This window comes from Sciurus vulgaris (genome assembly GCF_902686455.1).
Source record: "Sciurus vulgaris genome assembly, chromosome: 19".
Taxonomy (NCBI): Eukaryota; Metazoa; Chordata; class Mammalia; order Rodentia; family Sciuridae; genus Sciurus; species Sciurus vulgaris.
In genome coordinates this window covers 5,767,297-5,788,468 of record NC_136480.1, presented here as the reverse complement: position 1 = coordinate 5,788,468, position 21,172 = coordinate 5,767,297, and the positions used below count along the sequence as shown (strand labels likewise).

The 21,172-nt window shown below is 56.1% G+C and overlaps 1 protein-coding gene across 1 annotated transcript in view; it reads right to left on the bottom strand.

Moving 5' to 3' along the window:
• FGD5 (FYVE, RhoGEF and PH domain containing 5) overlaps window positions 1-21,172 on the bottom strand; it is a gene marked incomplete at its 5' end in the record, with an annotated part of 149,024 nt that overhangs the window by 123,136 nt on the left and 4,716 nt on the right. Inside the window, 11 exon segments of the mRNA XM_079122498.1 lie at window positions 9,670-9,927; window positions 9,929-9,993; window positions 9,995-10,084; window positions 10,086-10,196; window positions 10,198-10,361; window positions 10,364-10,433; window positions 10,435-10,479; window positions 10,481-10,674; window positions 10,677-10,929; window positions 10,932-10,982; window positions 10,984-12,263. Coding sequence (XP_078978624.1) covers window positions 9,670-9,927; window positions 9,929-9,993; window positions 9,995-10,084; window positions 10,086-10,196; window positions 10,198-10,361; window positions 10,364-10,433; window positions 10,435-10,479; window positions 10,481-10,674; window positions 10,677-10,929; window positions 10,932-10,982; window positions 10,984-12,263 — 2,581 coding nt within the window.

Below are 21,172 nucleotides of genomic sequence, written 5' to 3'. Positions count from 1 at the left end.
ATTCTTTGGAAGCATCTTCCCAGGTTGATCACCTGCTTCCCTCCCTTTGGCGTGGTGGGGCCAGACTCCTCTCTGTGTTCCCTGAACTACGGCTTCTTTAGCTTTTTCTCGGTAGAGAACACTCAGGGGGACTCAGGGGTTCCAAACCATTTCGGAGCTGTCAGAGGCGAGACCCGTGACCTGCGTGCTCACAATCACGTAGCCCAAGGCAGACCCGGGCCCTGAGCCCAAACCTCTTTGCACCCGGGGATGCCTCCCAGTAGCAAGTTCTCTGCTGTGGTTTTGGGTAATTTGCTGATGCGGGCAGACAGGGCCCGCTGTGACAGCCTGAGGCATTTGGAGAACAGAATCGGATCTTCCGTCCATGGCCGGCCAGTCCCTGTGCTACCGGCCCGAGGCAGCATATCAGGGCAGAGCCAAGCTGTCACTCAAGGCCACGAGGCAGAAAGAAGGCTGAGGGACTGGGGTCCCGTTACCTCCTTCAAGGGCACGTCCCGAGAGCCAGATGTCCCTCCAGGTGCCAGCTCTTAGGTTCACCTCCTGCCAATGGCACCAAGCTGGGGCTCGGCTTTAACACACGGCCTCCGGGGACGCTCCAGATCCCAGCTAGTGTAGACGTGGGCACTCCCTCCGGCGCACCTTACTCAGTCAAGATCTGGGTTTTTTTTTTTGGTAGGGGTTACTGGGGAATGAACCAGGGATATTAATCACTGAGCCACATCCCCAACCTTTTTTATGTTTTCTTTAGAGACAGGGTCTCGCTGAGTTGCTTAGGGCCTTGCCAAGTGGCTGAGGCTGGCCTCCAACTTGCGATCCTCCTGCCTCAGCCTCCTGAGCCGCTGGGATTCCAGGTGTGCACTACCAAGCCCGGTGAAGATCCAAATCTTTTACAAAGGTCCCTGCCCGTCCCGAGACCCCCTGTTACTTTCCACTCTCTGTCCACACTGGCCTCTCTGCCTCTCCAAGAACCCCCAAAGGATCTCCAGGCTGGGGACAAAGGGCCTCGTCCCCGCTGCTGCCTCCGCTCTTTCCCCTGAGGACATCTGACCATCACTCGGGTCTCCCCTGATAGTCTCCTCCTCTACACTCCATCTCAACTGTCCGGTCCAGCACACGCCGTCCACCGTATTGCTCTTTCCTCTCTCGCCATCTGCAGTGGTCTTGGTGACTCGCTCCTTTCTTAATCTGTGTCTTGTCTGCGTCCCCCAGCGGGGAACGGCACTTGGCCAAGCCTGGCGTGGAGCAGGCTGTAGCCCCCAGTACCCAGGTACTGACAGCATGCGTGAGAGACAGGGATGGCATCCTGTGTGTGACATGCCCGGCCCCACCTGACGGGCGGGGAATGAGGCACGGTGGCGTCAGGGAACCACTGGGGCTGGGGCTGGAACAAAGGCCTCTCTCTCCTCCCGGGGCTCAGCTGGCCAAGAGACCTGCCGCTGATCCTCTCCCCAAGATCTCCGCCTCCGACAGCTCCTATTAGCAGGAATTATTTCCAAGCTCCCTGCTTTGATGCAGGTAGAACCACATTGTGATTATCGCTCGATCGGGATTTCAGCGGCTCTGCCAAGTTTAAAAACAAACCACAGTTGGGGGTGGGTGGGTGTCTTGATGTCACGCTAGTCATGTTGCCTCCGCGCCTTCCCGACGCCGTTATCTTATGAGGGTCCTCCCTGTAAATTTTATTGCATTTAATTAAAAATTATTGCTAAGAGAAACAGCTGCGGCTGGTCCTATTTTAAGTCAGAAAATTAAAAAGTGGATATTCTCATCCGTCAATTTCAAGGAGAGGCGCGCATCAGGATGCGGGGTCTTGAGATTATAATAATTTTTACGGCGGTTCCAGGTCCCTTCCATGGAACTTAATGAAAGCTCGGCAGGAGTTCATTTGTCAAGAACATAATAATAATGCGAAGGCGCCCTGCGAGCGGACAGATGGAAAGATACCCCGGACCGCAGCGGCCAGGATGTGCCAAAAACCCAGCCGCGTGGCTCCCCGGCACCCATGGAAGGAGTCGGCGGGAGGTTCGGTCACGACTGTGCCCCAGACTCGCTGGCAATTTATGCTCGGGCTGTAAATCACCTTTGTTATACCACAGTGTGGGCAGCAGTGAAAAATAAAAATTGGGCTTTGCTCTCCCAGGGAATCACGTCAGCAAAGTCCTATATTTACGGCCTCGTCAGGGAGGCGGAGGGCGCAGGGGCCTGTGGCGGGGCTTACGAGCCGCGTGCCACAGGGCACTTGCACCTGCTGTGCTTGGTGCGCACTGGACGCCCGATCACCCTCCCTAGGCCCAGGTTTACGACTCGGTCCTCTCCTTTAGCTCTGATTTGGAAGATGGACTTCCTGGGACTCCTGGCCACTCTTTCATTGGCAGCCGCCCCTGTCTTATTTACGGGACACCAGACGGGGCGTCAGGGAGAACAGGAGGCGCTGGGTGGGGCTCAGGGGTGGAGGCTCGCCAGCACCCGTGAGGCCCTGGGTTCCAGCCTCCGCACCACAGAGAAATCAGTCAGTAACCGAAAGGTGCTGTCTCCACCTGCAACACAAGGCTTCCAAAGAGAAGCAGAGGTCGGAACAGAAATGCACGGGCCTCCAGCTGATTGACAGCAGGGCCCTGCTGCGGGTCGGCTCTTCCACCTTGGTCTTTGTTGCCTGCCGGCCGGCCGGCTATCTTTCGGGGTCTCCCAGGATGCGCCCTGCGTTCCCATGCACGGTCCCCATCACACCCAGCCCCCGGCGTCCAAAATCACCGGGCTGCGCCCTCCCCGCCGAGCTCCGTGTGGAGCCCTCCAGGCCCCTGTCCCCACGTGTCCTCCCATCCCCGTCCCCACCAGGAGGAGCTCCTGCTGCACCTAGACCCACCCGCGTGCGGCGCCCTGTCGCCGTTTGCACGGTTGCAGGGATGGTCAACCCGGCTTTTCTGCTCGGTTCCACTGGGCTCTCTTCACCTCCCGGTCAGACCGAAGACCCCGGAGACAGGACGTGCACCCCCACGGCCCAGCGCAGGCCCACGGGTGCAGGTGTCAGTGAGGGCGCCCATTAGCTCTTCCACCCTAACAGGTGGAAATGAGGAAACCTCTGCGCCAGGCCAGCCTGACCCTTCCAGCTCCTCTCTGTATTGACTCCGGCCGGCAGGCGCGGGAACTGGGTTCCAGAGGCGGCCTCCAGGTGCCTTCTGAACGAGAGGAGGTCAGGGCCTCCTCCGTTGCCTGTGCCACCATCCCGCCTTCCCTGGATGCCCACGCTTTGGGTCCTGAGCATTTTCTATTGGATTTCATGACCCGGGTGGAAGTCCTCTCCCAGGTTCTAAGTCCATTAAAGGCAGGATGGGAGGAATACGGAATAGGGAGAAGGAGACATAAAGGTAGAAAAAAAATTTTTTTTTGGGGGGGGGGGGTACTGCGAATTAAACCCAGGGGCACTTTACCACTGAGCTACATCCTCAGTCTTTTTTCTTTTCTTTTCTTTTTTCTTTCTTTTCTTTTCTTTCTTTCTTTTTTTTTTTCCGTTTTTCAGACAGGGTCTCACTAAGTTGCTGAGGCTGGCCTTCAACTTGGGATCCTCCTGCCTCAGCCTCCAGAATCGCTAGGATTACAGGCATGTGCCACTGTACCCAGCAGCAAAAACAGGAGCTATATATCTCCAGGGATTGAACCCAGGGGTGCTTAACCACTGAGCCACATCCCCAGCCCTTTTCTGTATTTTATTTAGAGACAGGGTCTTGCTAAGTTCCTGAGGCCAGCCTCCAAATTGCAATCCTCCTGCCTCAGCCTTCTGAGCCACTGGGATGACAGGCATGCACCACTGCACCCAGCAGTAAAAGCGGGATTTTAATTCAGAAGTTCTGCCTACTTTTCCAGGCCCGGTGCCCTCTAAGCCTCTTTTCCAGATCTGTTACTCCCAAATTCCTGAGAAACCTATAAATCTACCTATGTACTCTTAATTACCCCTCCCCATAATCAGATTCAGCAAAGAGAGATACAATATATCGAGGAACCCAAAATCCCGGCGCTACCTAGCGGTCAGCTAAGGAAGACCATGTGTCAGCCCGAGGACGCGGACACTGGCGAGAGCACCAGAAACCGTCTGGGATCACTGGCTGACACTCCTACCTACCTTTCCATTCCCGCCCGCAGTGGGTTTCCTTTAAGAAAGAGCCGGGAGCCCCCAAAGAGCCTCTCGCTCTCGAGGGGCCCACTTTCTCCCTGAATGGGAACTGCTGGCTCTGTCCCCAAGGGCGCCTCTCCTGGACGGCCCTCAGTCTCCCTGAGTTCCCGGCTTCTCCCTACCTGCGCCTCTGTCTGTCGGGAACCCCGCGGGTCCCAAGTCAAGCCCCCGTCCTCTTCGGGGACTCCTCGGAACCCTCTCCAGAGACCTCTCTTCTTGGTGGCCCACGCAGGCCCGCGGAGGTACCGAGCCCACTTGGGCTCTGCCCAGGAGTGGCTGGTTCTCGGCTTCCAGAACCTGCCGGGTCCTGGATTCCCCCTCCTCCCCGGGAGCTGCTGCGCAAAGGCCCCGCGCCCCGCCCGCTGCTCCTGGGCTGCTCAGTGGCGCCCCCTACCGAGCAGCGCGTCCCCATCGGCAGGCGCGCTCCCAGGAGCTCCTGCCGGCAGGAGGGTGACGGTCCCCACGGGGGGCCTGACCTCATTGCCAGGTCGCCGACTGAGCTGCAAGGCCACCAGCCATGGGGACAGAGGGAAGGTGTCCTTCCCGTTCTCCTTCAGCCCTCCGGGCCAGCGACCATGTCCCCGTCTTGGGCGTGGCTGTGCCCCCCACCACCTGCCAGAGAGACACCCTACAGCTAGTGGATGAAGGACACCAGAGAACGTGGGGTTTCCAACCACGGGACACAGGCTGCGCGTGTGGACACCACGCCCGGCGGTCTCGGTTCCGATCCCGGTTTACCCACGTCCTATCCGTGTGACAGGAGAGTCCACGGCACCTCACCAGGCCTGCTTTCCCGCCTGGAAGGTGGGGGTCCTGCAAAGCCCGGCCAAGGCAGGGCCACGGCCACGGAGACGGCGTTGGCCCAGCTAGGTCAGGACACCCCCATGCGCGCAGTCTCGCTGTCCTTGGTGCAAGAGGCAGGAGGTCACCCCAAGTCAGTATTGCTCGGGCTGCTGTCACGGGGGAATCAGAGGGGGACAGACCTCACTCCCCACCCGTGTGTGGCTAATGCTCCCAAATCCATGACCCAGGCTCCACTGATGTGATGTGCTGTCCCAACTCCTACCAAACGTGTGCAGATCGGGGTGTGTGTGTGTGAGAGAGCCGGCTGGGCAGTCGCTCCCAGGATAAAAGGGACCAGGCCTCTCTCCTCCCTCGGAGATGCTTCCAAATCAAATCCGAATCCTACCTCCACTGCTAGGTGACCTGGACCGTGCCACTTCAGAACACTTACAGGTGACTTCACCCAGTGCCAAGGGTATTGGCTCATTTCCACTCAATAATGCCATGAGGCTGTTGTGATTACCATTCCCAGAAAAGACACCAAGGCACAGAGAGGTCAGTAACTCGCCCCAGGTCACACAGTGGTAACCCACACAGCTCATCTCAAAAACCTGCGTGCGCATGCACACACCACACACACACACACACACACACACGTGCAAACACAACAAGCCAGTTTAAGTGCATCGAGCACCATACGCTGGGCTGGGGCTGTAGCTCAGCGAGGGAGAACTCGCCTTGCATGCACATGGCCCTCGGTTCTACCCGCAGCACTGCAAAAAAATAAATTAAAAAAAAATAAAAAAAAAAAATAAGGAAAGGACAATAGACATTTGTGGGTACAGAGGGCTGAGAAGAAGCCACACAGGGATGGCAGGGGCAGGCGGCTGTCCACCATACTTGTGACTTTACAGAAAGTTTGAACGTTCTCGCAATGAGCCACTGGGCCAAAGTGGCCCCACGGATCGGGGCCGAGGTATAAAGCAGGATGGTTCAAGTAGATGCGGCGTCAGGCAAGAGCCCACACAACGGTGACACGGATTTCCACGGGCACTGGGGACAAGCTGGTCTGCGTGGTGTTCTGCAGAAAGCAGGCACTTCGTAACTGTAGGCAAAGCCCCGCGCGCTCTGCTGCCCCAAATAGGCGCGGAGTACCCCAGTTCACACGAACCCCACAACTGCAGAGGCCGCCATATCTGTCACCAAATTCTAGCGTGGGACCAGCCATCGGGGTCCTGTGGGATATTCAGATGTCAAGACTGGGTCCCCCCAACCAGGACTGCGTGCTGACAGGGGACATACTATTTGGAAAGTGAGGGTGTTGATCTAGACCTCTGCTAAAAGTCATTTTTTTGTTTATTTTGCATTATATATATATATATATATATATATATATATATTCTGGGGAGATGTTTTAAACTACAGGATGACCAAACCTGGTCTCATAGACCATGTGGAAAAAATGCATGTAGGTAACCATTTGTGCAATTTTATTTTATAACATAAAAGACTGTTGAGAGTGTGATCATATATCAAAACGTGAGGCTGTATTGTGTCAACCTCTGTGTGTTCAGATCTGAAAGGAAGAAGCGGTAGAGAAGAGACACTCTGATCCATGATGGGACCTTGGCCTGTGCTCACTCAGTTCGCAGATCTCTGAATTCTGTGATATCCTATTGTGTTTTGTTTTTGGGGGGAGTGGAGTGGGGGGTGGTACAAGGGATTGAACTCAGGGGCCCTCGACCCCTGAGCCACATCACCAACCCTATTTTGCACTTTATTTAGAGACAGGGTCTCGCCGAGTGGCTTAGAGCCTTGAAAATTTGCTGAGGCTGGCCTCCAAAACATGATCCTCCTGCCTCAGCCTCCCAAGCTGCTTGGATTATAGAAATGGGCCATTGCACCTGGGCTCCTCTCTGTTTCTTGAAAGGACATACTTTGAGTGGGAAAAGGACTTGGGTTTCCTTTCTCCATCCTTTCAAATCCTCCTGATGATGCCAAGGAAGGTCGCTGGTTGGTGCCAGGAAGACTTCAAGGCCTCTCCCAGCTCAACAAAGGCACAAGGCCTCCAGCCCAAGCCTCCGCAAGAAATAACCCCCAGGCCAGGCGGTACCCACGCTATCTTATTTTTCTTTCATCTTATTTTTACAAGTACCTTGTGTTTATGGCAACTGATACTGTTATTCTAACTCCCGGCTGTGATACAAAGTTTCCTTTGCATGTTTTTAAGTGAATCCCAGCAGCTTAGGAGGCTGAGGCAGGAGGACTGAGAGTTCAAAGCAGGCCTCAGCACTTAGCAAGGCCCTAAGCAACTCAGCGAGACCCTGTCTCTAAATAAAATGCAAAATAGGGCTGGGGATGTGGCCAGGGGTTGAGCACCCCTGAATTTACTCCCCAGTACCAAAAAAAAAAAAAAAAAAAAAAAAAAGATGAACTTGACTTAAGAAAAATAGCAAGTGCACCACGTCCAGGAGGCGTAACAGAATCATTTAGAAATAACAGAACCCCTCCAACCTCACTCTCTGCAGGAGAGGAAATCACGGCCCGTGTTCTCCAAGGTCCCACGTTCTGGGACCCCCGGCTTTGAACCCAGGTCTCCCGAGGCACTGCCCGCCCTCTTTCAAAGCAGCTGGTACTTGTTTTGGCCTCCGTCGCTCACACTGAAGCAAGGTGTGTGTCAGGACAAGCACCGCAAGGACCAGGACCTGCCCCCACCCTCCCACGTGGCGTGACCCCGCGCTGCTCAGCTGCACCCCAGCCCCTGACCACACCCAAGGCGCCCCTTCCGCTGGGACAGGCCCCGCCCCCCGCCCGTCACTCACGCCTCTCGCCCTGGGGTGCCTCAAACCTCCCTTGCCCGGACCTGTTCGGCCCCGAGTGGGGATTTTTCTCCTCCTTTTCCATCCGTTTCAGGCAGGAAGGCGGAAGAAGGCTCCTGATTGATGTCCAGGAGGATGTGGCGCCTGCACGGGAGATTTATCCCAGTCACTCGGGCCTTCGGGGGAAATAGCATCCGAGTGGCGCAACCGTGCTTTTGAAATACAGGGCCTGACAGTTCGGGACACTCCACCAAGACCCGAGGCTACAGTGTCGAATGTGAACCAATACGGTACCAGACAGTCACGGTGCGGTGGCTTTGGCATTTTCTTGGGTATTTTATTCCCTGCTTATGAAGGGACCTTGTTTAATTTCTTTGTTTTGGACAAAGTGCAGGACAAGGTGACAGGGCATTTGCATATGACAAACAACCCCAAGGGGCAACCTACAGTAGACTCAAAGGTGAAGAAGCTGCCCTTGGGGTTGTCCAGTAGGCAGCCTGCACAACCCGACCTGGCATCCCTTCCCCAAATTCACTGCAAATTCCTGAACTGGGAGTTTAAAAAAAAAAAAAAAAAATCTGAGTCCTAATACTGATTTCTCCACTACCTTGCCGAGAGACCTTAGGTAAGTCCTTTTCCGCCCCTTGTGCCTCAGTTTCCTCCTCCACTGCAGGCCTGGATGATATCTAAAGTTCCCTTATCTGGAAAGTTCTGTGCTTCCCCAGGAGATCTTCTTGTCTCCAGACTGGGCCCTGTTTTCCTTCAGGCAAGGAAGCACCCAGCTAGGCCTGGCTCTCCTGCGGGTAGGTACTAATGCCGGTTCCCCTCCCTGAATGTCCAAGTCCACGTTCCTCAGATTAAACGCCAACACTGGCAAACAAACCCTCATCCGGGAAAGAACCAACCAACAGGCTCACTAGGCCTGGGGGAGGGAGAATACGGAGCCAGAGCAGGGGAAGCAGGTAAAACACTCGAAAGAATAACACGGCTAAAGGCTTCGTAGCCTCTGCACCCCAGCGACAGCCATGGCTGATTCCAGGTCACCCTGCTCCATTCCTTATCTCTGGTGCCCCAGGAGTGCCCAGCAGAGCCACCAGGCAGGACAGAAGGCAGGTCCTGCCCTCCGGGGGAAGGGAGCAGAGGAATCCTTTCTAATCGCCTCCGTTGGGCTCTTCATTCATTCAGATCGGGCGCCCCCGGAGAGTGTAAGTGGTCGAGGGTGAACGGGGCTGGCCTTCAGGTGCACCAGAACAGCCGGATCTGGCCATCACCCCCGGATGATCAAGAGGAGGCATTCAGTCAGTCTAGGGGAGGGGGCCAGGAAATCCCCTCTGTTCCACTGTCCGTGTTTCACTCAAAAGTGACTCACTCCAAACAACAGAAAGAAATCATCTTAAAGACTTCCATTCAGAAACCTAGCTCAGGGCACCAGGAGCTCTTTGAACAACAAATCGAGCTTTCTGGTTCCCTGGTGAATGGCAGCGTGTATTTGCACAATAAAAAGGTATCAATCTCAAGGCAGGGTAGTTTCCCCATGGCGAAAGAGACCTGGCAAGAGTCCCAAACCTTCTCTCTTAAGTCACTTTCCCAGAGAGGATTTGAGAAACATTCCCCCCACATAATCACATCTTTACCAAATTTGGCATTTTTGTATAAAACTGACCTAGAAAATGCACACGCATCCTCTCAAACGCTCCCAAGTGATACCGCACGCGTCCCATTTCACAGGGGATGGAACCGATGAGGCTCAGAGAGGTACAGACACTCTTCCCCAGTCACACAGCTAGAAAGGAAGAGAACCCGAGGCCAGAAGGCAAGTCCCTTCTGGCCCCCTGTGCGCCCACGTCGCCATCAGATAGTCCCATTTCCCCAGCGAGAAAAGCAGTGGCTTCTGCCTACCTCTCTGCTTCCTGCTCGGCGCCCTGCGGCCTGTTCTCGAAGGCGTTGAAGCTGCTCATGTCCACGTAGCCGTCGTTCTCGTTGGCCGCGGACAGCGCTCGGCCCTGCTCTTCGAACAGCTTGGTGAAGGTGCCGGCGCGGGCGGGCCTGCGGGGCGGGAGCTGGATGTTCTCGTAGTCGGAGTTGACGGCCGGAATGTTCTCGTAGTCCGAGGTGTCGGCGTTGGGGAAGGAAATGGACCGCGGCTTGGTCAGCGGGGGGCAGGAAGGGCGGCCGGGAGCGGTCTTCGAAGGACTCCACCCTGGACACCGTCCTGCTCAGGGGGGATGCCCTTCCTCTTGCCGTCCCTGTAGAAGATGAGGGAGGACGGCGACTCCGAGGCCCGCAGCTTCCCGGTGCGGGACTTCAGCTGCGGGCGAGTTCCCGAAGCTTCTCCGGTCCATCTCCAGCAGCCTGGAAGGCCCGTGGTAGCTGGACTCGGAGGAGGACCTGGAGGAGGACACGTGGACGTCCACGTGCACCTTAGTCCTCCGTCTTCTTTTTGAAGGTCAGCGCCAGGAAACGCTTGAAGGACGACTTCTTCTTCTTGGCGGCCTTGTCGGGGGACTCGCTCTCGATCATCAGGGACGGGGAGCTCTTGGTGATGGGCTTCTTGGGGATGCAGGCCAGGTCGAAGGGGGGCGGGATGTCACCACGGAGGACGGCGTCGAGGTGCCGCTGGACGGCAGGTGGTTCCGCTGCGAGAAGCTCCCCGAGGAGCCGATTCACGCAGGGCAGGGACAGGTTGTCCTCCTTCCTTCTGATCCTGTGCGTCGTCCAGCGCGGCGCCGTCGGGCTCCCGTACACACGCACAGCGGGGACTCACCGGCCCTCCACGGAGCAGGAGCGGCGGGTAGAGCGTGAAGGCCCTGGGCTTGGCGGTCAAGGCCCTGCCGGCCTCCAGGCCCGTCCCCTCCGACGGCAGGGCGGTCCTTCTGGCTTCTTCCGCGGCACCTCCGAGGCCGCGGCCGATGACCCAGCCTCGGGCCCCGTTTCTTCAGGGACAGTTTCTGGGACGTAGCCGGCCACCTTCCCCGAGTGCGGCCGGGCCCTGGTGGCCATGCTCTTCCTGTCCGAGGGGGCCAGGCCGCCCTCCGCATCGGCGCTCGCGTCCTCCGCGCGGCCGTGGCCGCCCGGGCGCGGCCGGTGTCCCCCCGCTGTCCTCCTTCTCCGGGGTCGGCCGGGCTCGGGCAGGCCCACCCCCATCACGTAGGGGTCCGCTGAGCGAGGTCGTCGGTGGCGTCCTCGTCCTCTGGCACGACCACCAGGTTGGGGGACCGAGGGCCCCTCCGCAGCCTCAGCCCTGCGGCCCGGGGACCGGGTGGGCGCAGGGCGCGGGTTCCTGCCCCGAGTCCAGGCCTCCTGCCGAGCCGGCAAAACGGGAATCAGCTTTCCGCTGCAAAAGGAGGTGCTCTCGGTGGGAAAGAAGGCGTAGGGACTTCCTGTGAGCGAGGCCACCAAGTCGTCCATGCTGTCGCTTTCGAAAGGAACGATCTGGCAGCTGTCCTCGGCGGGCTCGTCCTGAGCGGCCGGCTGGTCCTGCGCAGGGTCCCCTCCTGCCCAGGGGCCTTCCTCCGCCTCCAAGGCGGCGGCTGCCCTTTCTTCCTGGTCGGGTGATTCCTGCTGGCCCACCGGGTCCCCGCCTCCTGAGTCGCCCTCACCCTCCTCCCCAGGAGTCTCCGGGCCCTGGACGTCGGTGGCCGGCTCCTCATTCTCCAGGGGCTCCTCACGGGCATCCGCATCCTGCCCGGTGTCCTGGGCAGCCCCGTCCGAGTCCGCGGCCTCGGGGAGCCCCCCGGGTTCTGCGCCCGCGGGGTCTTCCTCGCCGTCTTCCTCCGCCTCCCCCGGGGCCTCGGGGGCCTCGGGCTCCTGCAAGGGGACCGCGGGGGCCTCTGCGTCCACGTGCGTGAGAATGATCTCGTCCTCTGAGACCTCGCCCGCGTCCCAGGGCCCCGGGGCCCCCAGGTTGTAGGCGTTGTGCGCCTTCACCAGCTTCTCTTCCTCCTCGCTGGTGGAGCCCTGCTCCTCGGTCCCCGGGCCATCGCCACAGTCATCCCCCTCGTTTTCGGGAGTGTGGCCTGTGTGCCCCTCACCCTCTCCACTGGGCACCTCTTCAGCCGGGTCCTCGCCAACACATGTCTCCTGGCCACCATGCCCTTGGCCTCCCTCCTCGTCCCCGGGGGCGGCGGGCGGCTCCTGCGCAGCCTCGTTCTCCGCACAGTCCCCCTTCCCGGGGCCCACGATGTAGTCCTCGTCCGTCTCCGACTCGGAGCACTCAGCGCTGCACGGGCGCACATCCGCCAGGCCCCTGTCCACGCAGAGCAGCCGCCCGTTGCGGCATTTGCTGGCGCTGTTGCGCACGCACACGCCGGCCCTGCACTCGCTGGGGGCAGCCAGCCTGGGCTTGGGGGCGATGGGGGGCTTGGGACCCCTGGGCGTGGAGTTTGGGCTGTGCAGACTGTCCGGCCGGGGCGAGGCGGGGAACGTGGGGGCCGTCCCGGGCGTGCGTGGGCTGGTCGCCTTGGGCTTGGGTGCAAGAGGTGGTTTGGGTGAGTCTAAAGAATGCAGCAGAATAAAAAGGAAAGAGAGAGAAAAAAAGAATTATCTTTATTACCATGGAGAGTTTCCTCAGTGGAACCCCAAAGGGATCCCCAAACCACGGGAACCCAGTCTACCCGCCAATTTGCAAAGAGCCCTTCACCTGCCACTCAAGAGCCACTCCCAAAACAGTGGACAGAGCTCTCCTCCGGAAACCAACAGAAGGAAATCGCACGTGCCTCCAATAAATGCGTCCCGAGGAGCGCACTGGTCCACCCAACAGCGAGTGACCAAGGGCCTTCGGTGTCCCTTAGCTATGAGAAGATGTGAGCTTGACGGCCCGGCCACTGCCCCATGGCCTGTGGAGCTCACGGTCCCTCATGGTCCCTCTACGGCTAATTCAAGACACCTAAGGGGCTTCGCGCACATGCGTGGTGGGGTCTTCCAGGGCCACCGGTAAAACCTAACAAACTTGAGGATGACAACTGGAAGGCTGAGCCACAGACCCGGGGACAGTACAACTCTACAGCCACTCTCATCCCGAAGGGATGAATCCTAATAGACATCCCATAATATCGGGGATGTACGGTTTGGTGGCGGTCACAACTGCAACCCTTACTCGATTCAAGGCTGTGTGCGCCTGCGCGGGTCACGGGCATGCACATTTCTGGGGAGGAAGGACCTGATGTTTGCCAACATGTTGCAAAAAGTCTCTTTCCTCGAGGCTGCTGAGCACCTACTGACCACGCAGAATAAATGAGGTGGTGCAGGCTACACGTGAGCCGGGGGGATCTTCTGGAGAAGGGGACACTTTGGTTGAGTTTTGCAGACCAACCCTGAGTTCATCCTCCCTGCTGTCACGGCCTGCTCGAGCCTCTTCCCTGCCTCATGTCTGGGCCTCTAAGCCTCCTTCTGCTCAACATGCAGAGTGAGCCTTCCAGAAGGCAAGTCCATCCTGATATCTGCACCCCAGAGCTGCTACCAGCACCCTCCTGCCCAAGGAGTGGGACAACCATGTCCCCCCCGTCAGCCTGGTCCTAATTCACCCCCATTAAAGTTTGGATATGACATGGAGCAGGCTCAGAACGACAGCCCCACTCGCGACCAAATGAAGATGAAACAGAGGACACGAGATCCCTTTGAGCAAACTCCTCTCTCCCCCATGCATCTGATACCCCAGTACACTGCCGCAGGATGTAACAGCAGCAGTCTCTTACCCAGGGTACATGTATCATTACGTCTGAATTTTAAAAATCTTCTCCTAGCCATATGGAAAAGGAAAAGAGAAGTCAGAAACCATGGTGCACGCCCGTAATCCCAGTGGCTCTAATCCCAGTGGCTCGGGAGGCTGAGGCAGGAGGATCAAGAGTTCAAAGCCAGCCTTAGCAAAATTGAGGCACTAAGCCACTCAGTGAGACCCTGTCCCTAAATAAAACATAAAAAGGGCTGGGGATGTGGCTCAGTGGTTGAGTGCCCCTGAGTTCAATCCCTGGTATGGGGGGGGGGGGAGGAAAAAGTAAGAGAGAGCCAGGTGGGTACCTGTAGTCTCACCTATGAGGGAGGCTGAGGAGGGAGGATGCCTGAGCCCAGGAGTAGAGGCCAGCCTAGGCAACATGGTGAGACCCTTCTCAAAAAAAGAAAAAGAAAAGGAACATCGAAGTGGGTAAAGTCATCTTAACAATATATTTTATTCAACTCAATATATCTAAATGTTATTTCAATACAGTTCAATTTAATGGTGTTTTTTAACTTTACAATGATACAAAAACCTACCCAGGCAGTTCAGCATCCTGTAAGTTACATGAGACAGCCAGTGCTTCATAATGAAATAGATTCTGTGCTCGATCCTGCTCCACTACGGGCAAAAGCAGGTACTCTGAGCACATTTAAGGTAGGAGGGCTCAGTATGAGGCTCTGGAGGCTGGGGGCATGAAATGTAGCGATTTTTCAACTTAAGATGACTCTCTCAGGGGCTGGGGCTGGGGCTCAGTGGCAGAGTGCTTGCCTAGCCCGTGTGTGAGATGCTGGACATTCCCTTTTTCCTACTGAGCCCTTCAATCCGAACGTGTGTTCAACACTTGGGACGCTTCTCCATTCAGACCAGCCACGTGCCCAGTGCCAGGTGCTGGCCAGCCTGGCTGTGAGTTTAGACGTGGCTCTGGCATTCTCCTCTGGGGACCTCCATTTCTGAATGCCAGAAGCCAAAGTCAATATCATCTTCCCCCAACTGGCAGAATCGGGTCAAATTCGGCTGAGGCCCCAGATGAAGTAAAAACTCCCAAAGCAGCAGGCACGGCACGGAGAGGCCATTCGCTTGCTGCTTAAGGCACTTGATCTCGGAGTCCAACTCTTCAGGAGAGCGGAGTCTGGTTTCCCTTAGTGGCTAAACCATGTGGTAGCCAACAGCCAGAAAGATAAAAGAGGTACCACCCTCGAAGTTGTTCAAGCCTACACTGCAGCGAACCCCTAAGCCATCCCGAGGTTCATCCACGTTGATGCTCTGGCTGACCGCGACCTCCAGTAACAACCTAAAATCTTCGAGGAATAAAAAGTGACTTTCCGGCTCTGTGTTTCCATAAGCAAAGGTGTCCTAGTTTAGAAAAATGCCCGTTCAAGTTAGTGGGGGACAAAAAATTTGGAACCTAGAAAGAAAGTTCAGATGGACAACAGCAGCTCACATCTGTCATCCCAATGACTCAGGAGGCTGAGGCAGGAGGATCTCAAGGTAGAGGCCAGCCATGGCAATTTAGCAAGACCCTGTCTCAAGAGAAGAACTGGGTTTGTAGTTCTGCCTAGCATGCATTAGACACTGGGTTCGGTACCAAAAAGAGAGAGGCTTCAGTCGGCATGGAGTATGTTAAGGTTCGGATGTAAGGTGTCCCTCAAAAGCTCATAAGTGAGACGATGCAAGAAGGTTCAGAGGAGAAACGATTGGGTTGTGAGAGTCTTAACCTAAGCATTGAATTAATCCCCTGGTGGGGATTAACTGGGTGCTAACTGAAGTGGTGGGGTGTGGCTGGAGGGAGTGGGAATTGGGGTCCTGGCTGTGGGGACATATGTGTATCTGGGAGTGGAGTCTCTCCCTGCTTCCTGATCACCACGGGAACTGCTTCCCTCTGCCACTCTTCCGCCATGACGTCCTGCCTCATCTGGAGCCCCGAGGCGTGAAGCCTGCAGTCTACAGACTGAGCTCTCTGAAACTGGGAGCCCCTAAATAAACCTTTCCTCCTCTACAGTTGTTCTGGTTGGGTCCCTTTAAGTCACAGCAGCGAAAAAGCTGACGAAAAGAGAGTAACAGAGTGAGCCTTTGGAGCCTGGCTGATCTGGGTTCAAGTCCTGGGCTTTGCAACTTATAATCTATGAAACTGAGCCTCGGTTTCCTCATCTGTAAAATGGGTACAACACAGCAGGTCCCTTCGAGGAACTGTTGTGAAGATTAAAGGCTGTCTGACACGTCGAGAGCGGTTAATAGCAGGGCCTCACGTAGGAGTAGCCTGCCAATAAATACGAGCTGTTGTGTTCAGGTACAAAGCCAGTCTGCCCGCTGCACGTCTTCCTGGTGCACGTCTTGCTCTGTGCTGATGTATTACAAAGTATCAGCCCCTAGCTCTCAACATCAGGTGTCAGTCGTTGGCATGAAATTATCCTTTGGGGGTGGGGACTCTCATTTCTCATCCTTAACAGGTGGCATTTCACAAGAGGCACCGTGGGACAGACGGGCTGTGAAAAATGATGTCGCCCTGGCTACACCACCCCCACCCCCACCCCATCCTTCATCCAATCAAGCTATTGATCTGCGGGCACCGGCTCCTCAGGAAAGGTTACAGGGGTTGGGGGGGGGTGTGAGGCGTGATCTTGCAAGAAAATGCCTTCCCCACAGAGCCCGGGAATGATCAGCTCGGCATCCCTGCCACGCCTCTAGCTCTGGACCCCACGCTGCTTCCCCGGCCTCCCCTGAAATCAAGGGCAGCCAGAATCAGAAAGGCCTCATCTGGCCCCTTGCTGAAAGATGAAAAAACTGAAGCACAGAGAGGGCAGGTGACTGGCAGGGGGTCACCCAGCGAGATGGGAGCAGGGTCTGGGGAGAACCTGGGTTTCCTGATTCCTGGGCTAGTCACCTCACCCTCTGCCTTAGTTTTCTGCCAAAGAGTATTTTCTTTATGGTGGCGACTCAGAGGTCTCGGTGTGTAGTGAGGCGGAGCAGGGTAAAAAGGCAGGGAACCCAGGGCCAGAGGAACTGAGAACACCTACTCAGGTGAGAATTTTAAATTTTATCTTATTTTTGGTACCAGTGATTGAACCCAGAGTTGCTTAACCACGGAGCCACATGCCCAGCCCTTTTTAGTTTTTATTTTGAGACTGAGTCTCACTAGCTTGCTTCTAGCCTTGCTAAGTTACTGAGGCTGGTCAGAAACCCGTGATCCTCCTGCCTCAGCCTCCCCAACTGCTGGTAATAGAGGTGTGCGCCACCGTGCTCAGCCAGGTGAGAGATTTATTTCAGGCTGGGTCGGGCTTCAGGAGTACCGAGTGCAAGGTGAATAACTAGCTTGAATGTGTTCCTCCCTTAGTCCAGTTCCAGTAAATATTTATTGAGCACCTACTGTGTACCAGGTCCTCATCTAGAGTCCTTGGATGTATCAAATGAAGGAAAGATGTTGCTCTCAGGGCGCTTATACTGGGAGGTGGTGGGAGGTCAGCAAGAAACAGGGTCAGGGGAGAAGGGGCTCTATGCGGGAGGACTGGGGGAGGGGTGGCAGTTTTAAATAAGGTGAACAGGACATTAGAGCAGAGATAGTTAAAAAAAAAAAAAAAAGAAAAGGGAGAGAAGCCAGGACTCACTCTCCACATCCAAGACACAGCAGGGCTGGAGGGGCGTGAGCCAGTAGGGAGAGGCCCGAGGGCCGTGGGGGGTGATGCAGGGATGCAGGCTGGCTGGCCAGGGGGTGGGCACAAGATGACAGAGGCTGGGATGGAGGGAGTGAGGCCACATGCAAAGGCGGAGCGGAGGGGGACTTGCTGACCTTGGGACCGAGGGAGTCAGGAAGCTAAGTAGAGGTCGACACCATGGTTTTGAGCAGGAACCACTGAAAGCTCAGGCCAGCAGGGGAGGGGACCACGGATGCTGGGGAGGGAGGCCCAGGGTCCCTGTAGGCACTGAGAGGGAAGCTGATCTGTGACAAGCATAGGTGGAGAGGTCGAGGGAGCTCTGGATTCCGGGGGGTGGTCTGGCTCGTGAATTTGGCAAGGCCTCCAAGAGAATAAGGCTGGACAGAGAAGAGGCCAGGGCCCAGGATGGACCCTGCCAGACAGCCAGCAAAGGAGGCCACCCCACCCCTCAAAAAATCAAGAGAGTGTGTGGGTGCCCAGCTCTGCTCCCTCCTGCCCACCACCTTACGAAAAGGAATCAAATGGCCAGGCGTGGTGGTGCACACCTGTAATCCCAGCAGCTCTGGAGGCTGAGGCAGGAGGCTCATGAATTGGAGGCCAGCCTCAGTGACTTAGTGAGGGCCTGAGCAACTCAATGAGACCCTGTCTGAAAATAAAAAAGGGGGCTGAGGATGTGGCTCAGTGGTAGAGCAGCCCTGGGTTCAATCCCTGGTACCAAAAAAAAAACAAAACAAAACCAAAACAGGCACCAAATGGAGGCCCCACCTCATACTGGTTTCCTGGGTCTCAGACCAAATTTCACCTAGAGAAGCCTCCAGGGAAAAGGCAGCAGGGGAGGCCTGGAGGGGGTGGATTTTCACAGGACAAGGAGGCCTGGGAGAGGGACTGGCAATGTGCACAGTCCTGTGGGAGTGTGGCCGGGCTTCAGGGGTGGGTTTTCCTCCCCTGAGTCCAGGCTTAACTTCTGCCCGCCCAGAACCCAGCACGGTGTCCCAAGCAGACCCTGACCGCAGGGTCAACCTTCTCTCTCTCTCTCTGGAGGTCACACCCTCCACACCGGAAGTTACCAAGGCCCAGGACCTCCTGGCCATCAGCTGTGCCTGGAGAGGACTCGAATGCAGAACAGCCTTTTAGCCAAGGTGCCAAGAGTTAACGAGGGGCCCAGAGGAGCGGGCGGGGGACCACGGTGACGGCAGGAAAAAAATGTGAACAGTTGCTGGCGATAGAAATCGTTCCCAGCCAGCTCTCTGCTACCAGTTTATATTTCCTCTCTCTGTTTTAATTAAATATCTGTCACTCAGGCGTGCATGCTCTGTGGCTCCGTCGGCGGCTCTGCGGAAGTTCAAGGCGATGGGGTCCGGGGAGGAGCACTGGGCAGGGAGTCAGGAGTCCCAGTTCTTCTCCCGGCTTTCCCGAACTGGAGGCCAGAGTCCTTGGGCCGGTCTTCTTCCTTCTCTGAGCTTCTATCTCGCCCTCTGTAGAGTGAAGGACCTGGCCAAGTCCCACCTATTAAACTCACGGCTCTTCTGACGATATCCTCTGGCATCCCCGAATTCGGTCCCCAAGTCTGTTTGAGCTGCAGGTCTCGACCCCCCCCCCCAACACCAGTGACCATATGGTGCAAGAGTAATTAATTATCTTCCAATTTCACCTTCCGATCGTGTCTTGATTTCACTTTCCTTCCTGGGCGCCTGCTGGAATGTCCAAGCCAAGCCTGATGATTTCTAATTAGGCTGCCGCTCAGCTAGTCCAGTGACCCACGACAGGACATTTCCCGGGAAGCCCGTGTGATCGCGGCCACATGGCCTCTGGGTACAATTTCCTTCTTGGTGAAAAATGGAAGAACCAATCTCTCTCTCACAGGACTGTGTAGAAGCCTGAGAGAAGTCACAGGCATTAAATGCCGAGACAACCGGCAAGCGTTTTCTGTGTACCTACTACGTGTTAGAACTACCTAAAAAAGCAGCCTCTCAAGAGGAACAGTCCGTGTTTCAATCCTGTCTCAGTCCCTCAGTAAATAGGTGACCAAAAAAAAAAAAAAAAAAAAAAATCTGTGCATTTTACTCCCATCTATAAAATGGGAGTAGCAATACTACCCACCTAATCAGGTGACAGTGAATATCAAATAAATGGATACAAATAGAATATGTAACAGCAGTACCTGAGGCACAGTAAATAGCTGATACATATTAGCTAGTGTTTCTTGGTTACTTATAACCAACTATTCCAGGTACTTTATATGCTTTCTCATTTAATCACAAGAACTCAATGGTGAAGAACTTCTTATCTCCATTTTTCAGGTAAAGAAACTGAGGTGCCAGGCATGGTGGCCTATAATTTAAACAACTTGGGAGGCTGGGGCAGGAGGATCACAAGTTCGAGGCTAGCCTCAGCAATATAGTGAGGCCCTAAGTAACTTAGCAAGATCCTGTATCTAAATAAAAAAAAATTTTTTAAAGAGCTGGGGATGTGGATTAGTTGTTAAGTGCCCCTGGGTTCAATCCGTGGTACAAAAAAGAAAAAAGAAAGAAAGAAACAAGAAACAGAGGGTCGGAGAGGTTCAGTAAGCTGCTCGAGGTCTCATTAAACTAGGTACATGGTGACTCTGAGATTCAGTCCCTGGGAGTCTGTGAACCACTAGGTTCCATGATCAGGAAATTCTAAGCATGGTACCCAGAAACCATCACACGAGGCTGTAATCACACTGGAAAGGGAACCAGGTTTATCCCGTAGACAAATGATAGCACGCCTGAACCCCAGAGTGACAACCGCTAAGATTTCCCAGGACCAAAACTGCCTCCAAGTTTCCTCGGACTCCTTCCATCCTCCTGGTTCTCAGAGGAGGGAGGGCTTGCCCACACCTCGCTCAGGAAAACGTGGGGAAACTGGAAAAGCTCTCACCATTGTTATAAAATGAGTTTTATTAGGAGCCTAGGAAAAAAGCTAGCCAGGCTCTGTCCAGGCTGGGCCAGCGCAGGCAGGAGGCAAAGTCCCTCCCAGCCGGGGCTGGCTGGGGCGCTGGGACCCTGCTCCAGCCTCTTCCACTCCCAGAGAGTGGCACCCCCTGCTCCCGCTCCCCTCCCCCAACCTCTGACCCACACTAACTCCCCAGGTGTCCACATGCCCAGCACCAAGACCTCCGTCCTTGGTGAGATGAGTCCAGCCCCACGTCTCACCTCTGGACCTCACTCCTAAGACAATGACTTTTTTCCATTAAAACAATTTTGAAAAGAAAAGAGAAAACCACACACACACACACACACGGGGCAGCAGGATATGGTTCCAACACAGCCAAAATGGTGGCTTCCTGTTTCTTTAGGGATGTGTGTTTTGGAGTATGGCTTTGGGCAGGGTGTTGGTCGGGGAGCTAAATTCTACGAGAAAAAGCAAATGGAGCGGCGACGGCTCCTTGGCAGCAAGATCAAGTTAGCTGCGATGCTCGCCTTGCCAACTCTCATCTGGAAGAGAACTTTCTGCCCTCCCGGTCGGAGGATGCAGAGGATAGAGGACGGGGCGCGGGCGCCACCCACGCCCGGGTCTCACTTTCTCCCCGTGTCCAGCGGCGCCCCTCCGCGGGGGTCCCCACGATCTCTTTGGAAACACAAGCTCGCTTTCCGGAATCTGGGCGCAGCGGGTTGCGCGGGGGAGTCTGATAGGCAGGGCAGGGGCTCGGGAGACTGCGGCTCAGCCTGGGTGAGGAGTGTCCCTCGCCTTGGGTCCCTCGGAGGAGACCCGGGCAGGGCGCTTCCAGAGCGGGCAGCGCTGCGCGGGGGGATTTAGGGCTTTTAAATCTCCCCGAGCGTGAGCTGGGGGTCCGGGAAGCGAGCAGGGAGCGTCGGGCGCCGCGGGGCCACGCACAGCCCGGGTGTCGTGCAGAGCTCCGGACGGGTCCCGCGGCCCAGGGGCGGCGTCCGAGGGGCTCCGGGGGACCCCGAGGAATGGGCGTGAAGATCTGGGGGCGCGACCCCGTCACGTTGGCGAAAGGGGCGCCCTTCTCCGTGGCCAAAGGGACCCTCACTCGAGAGGGCGGCGGTGGGAG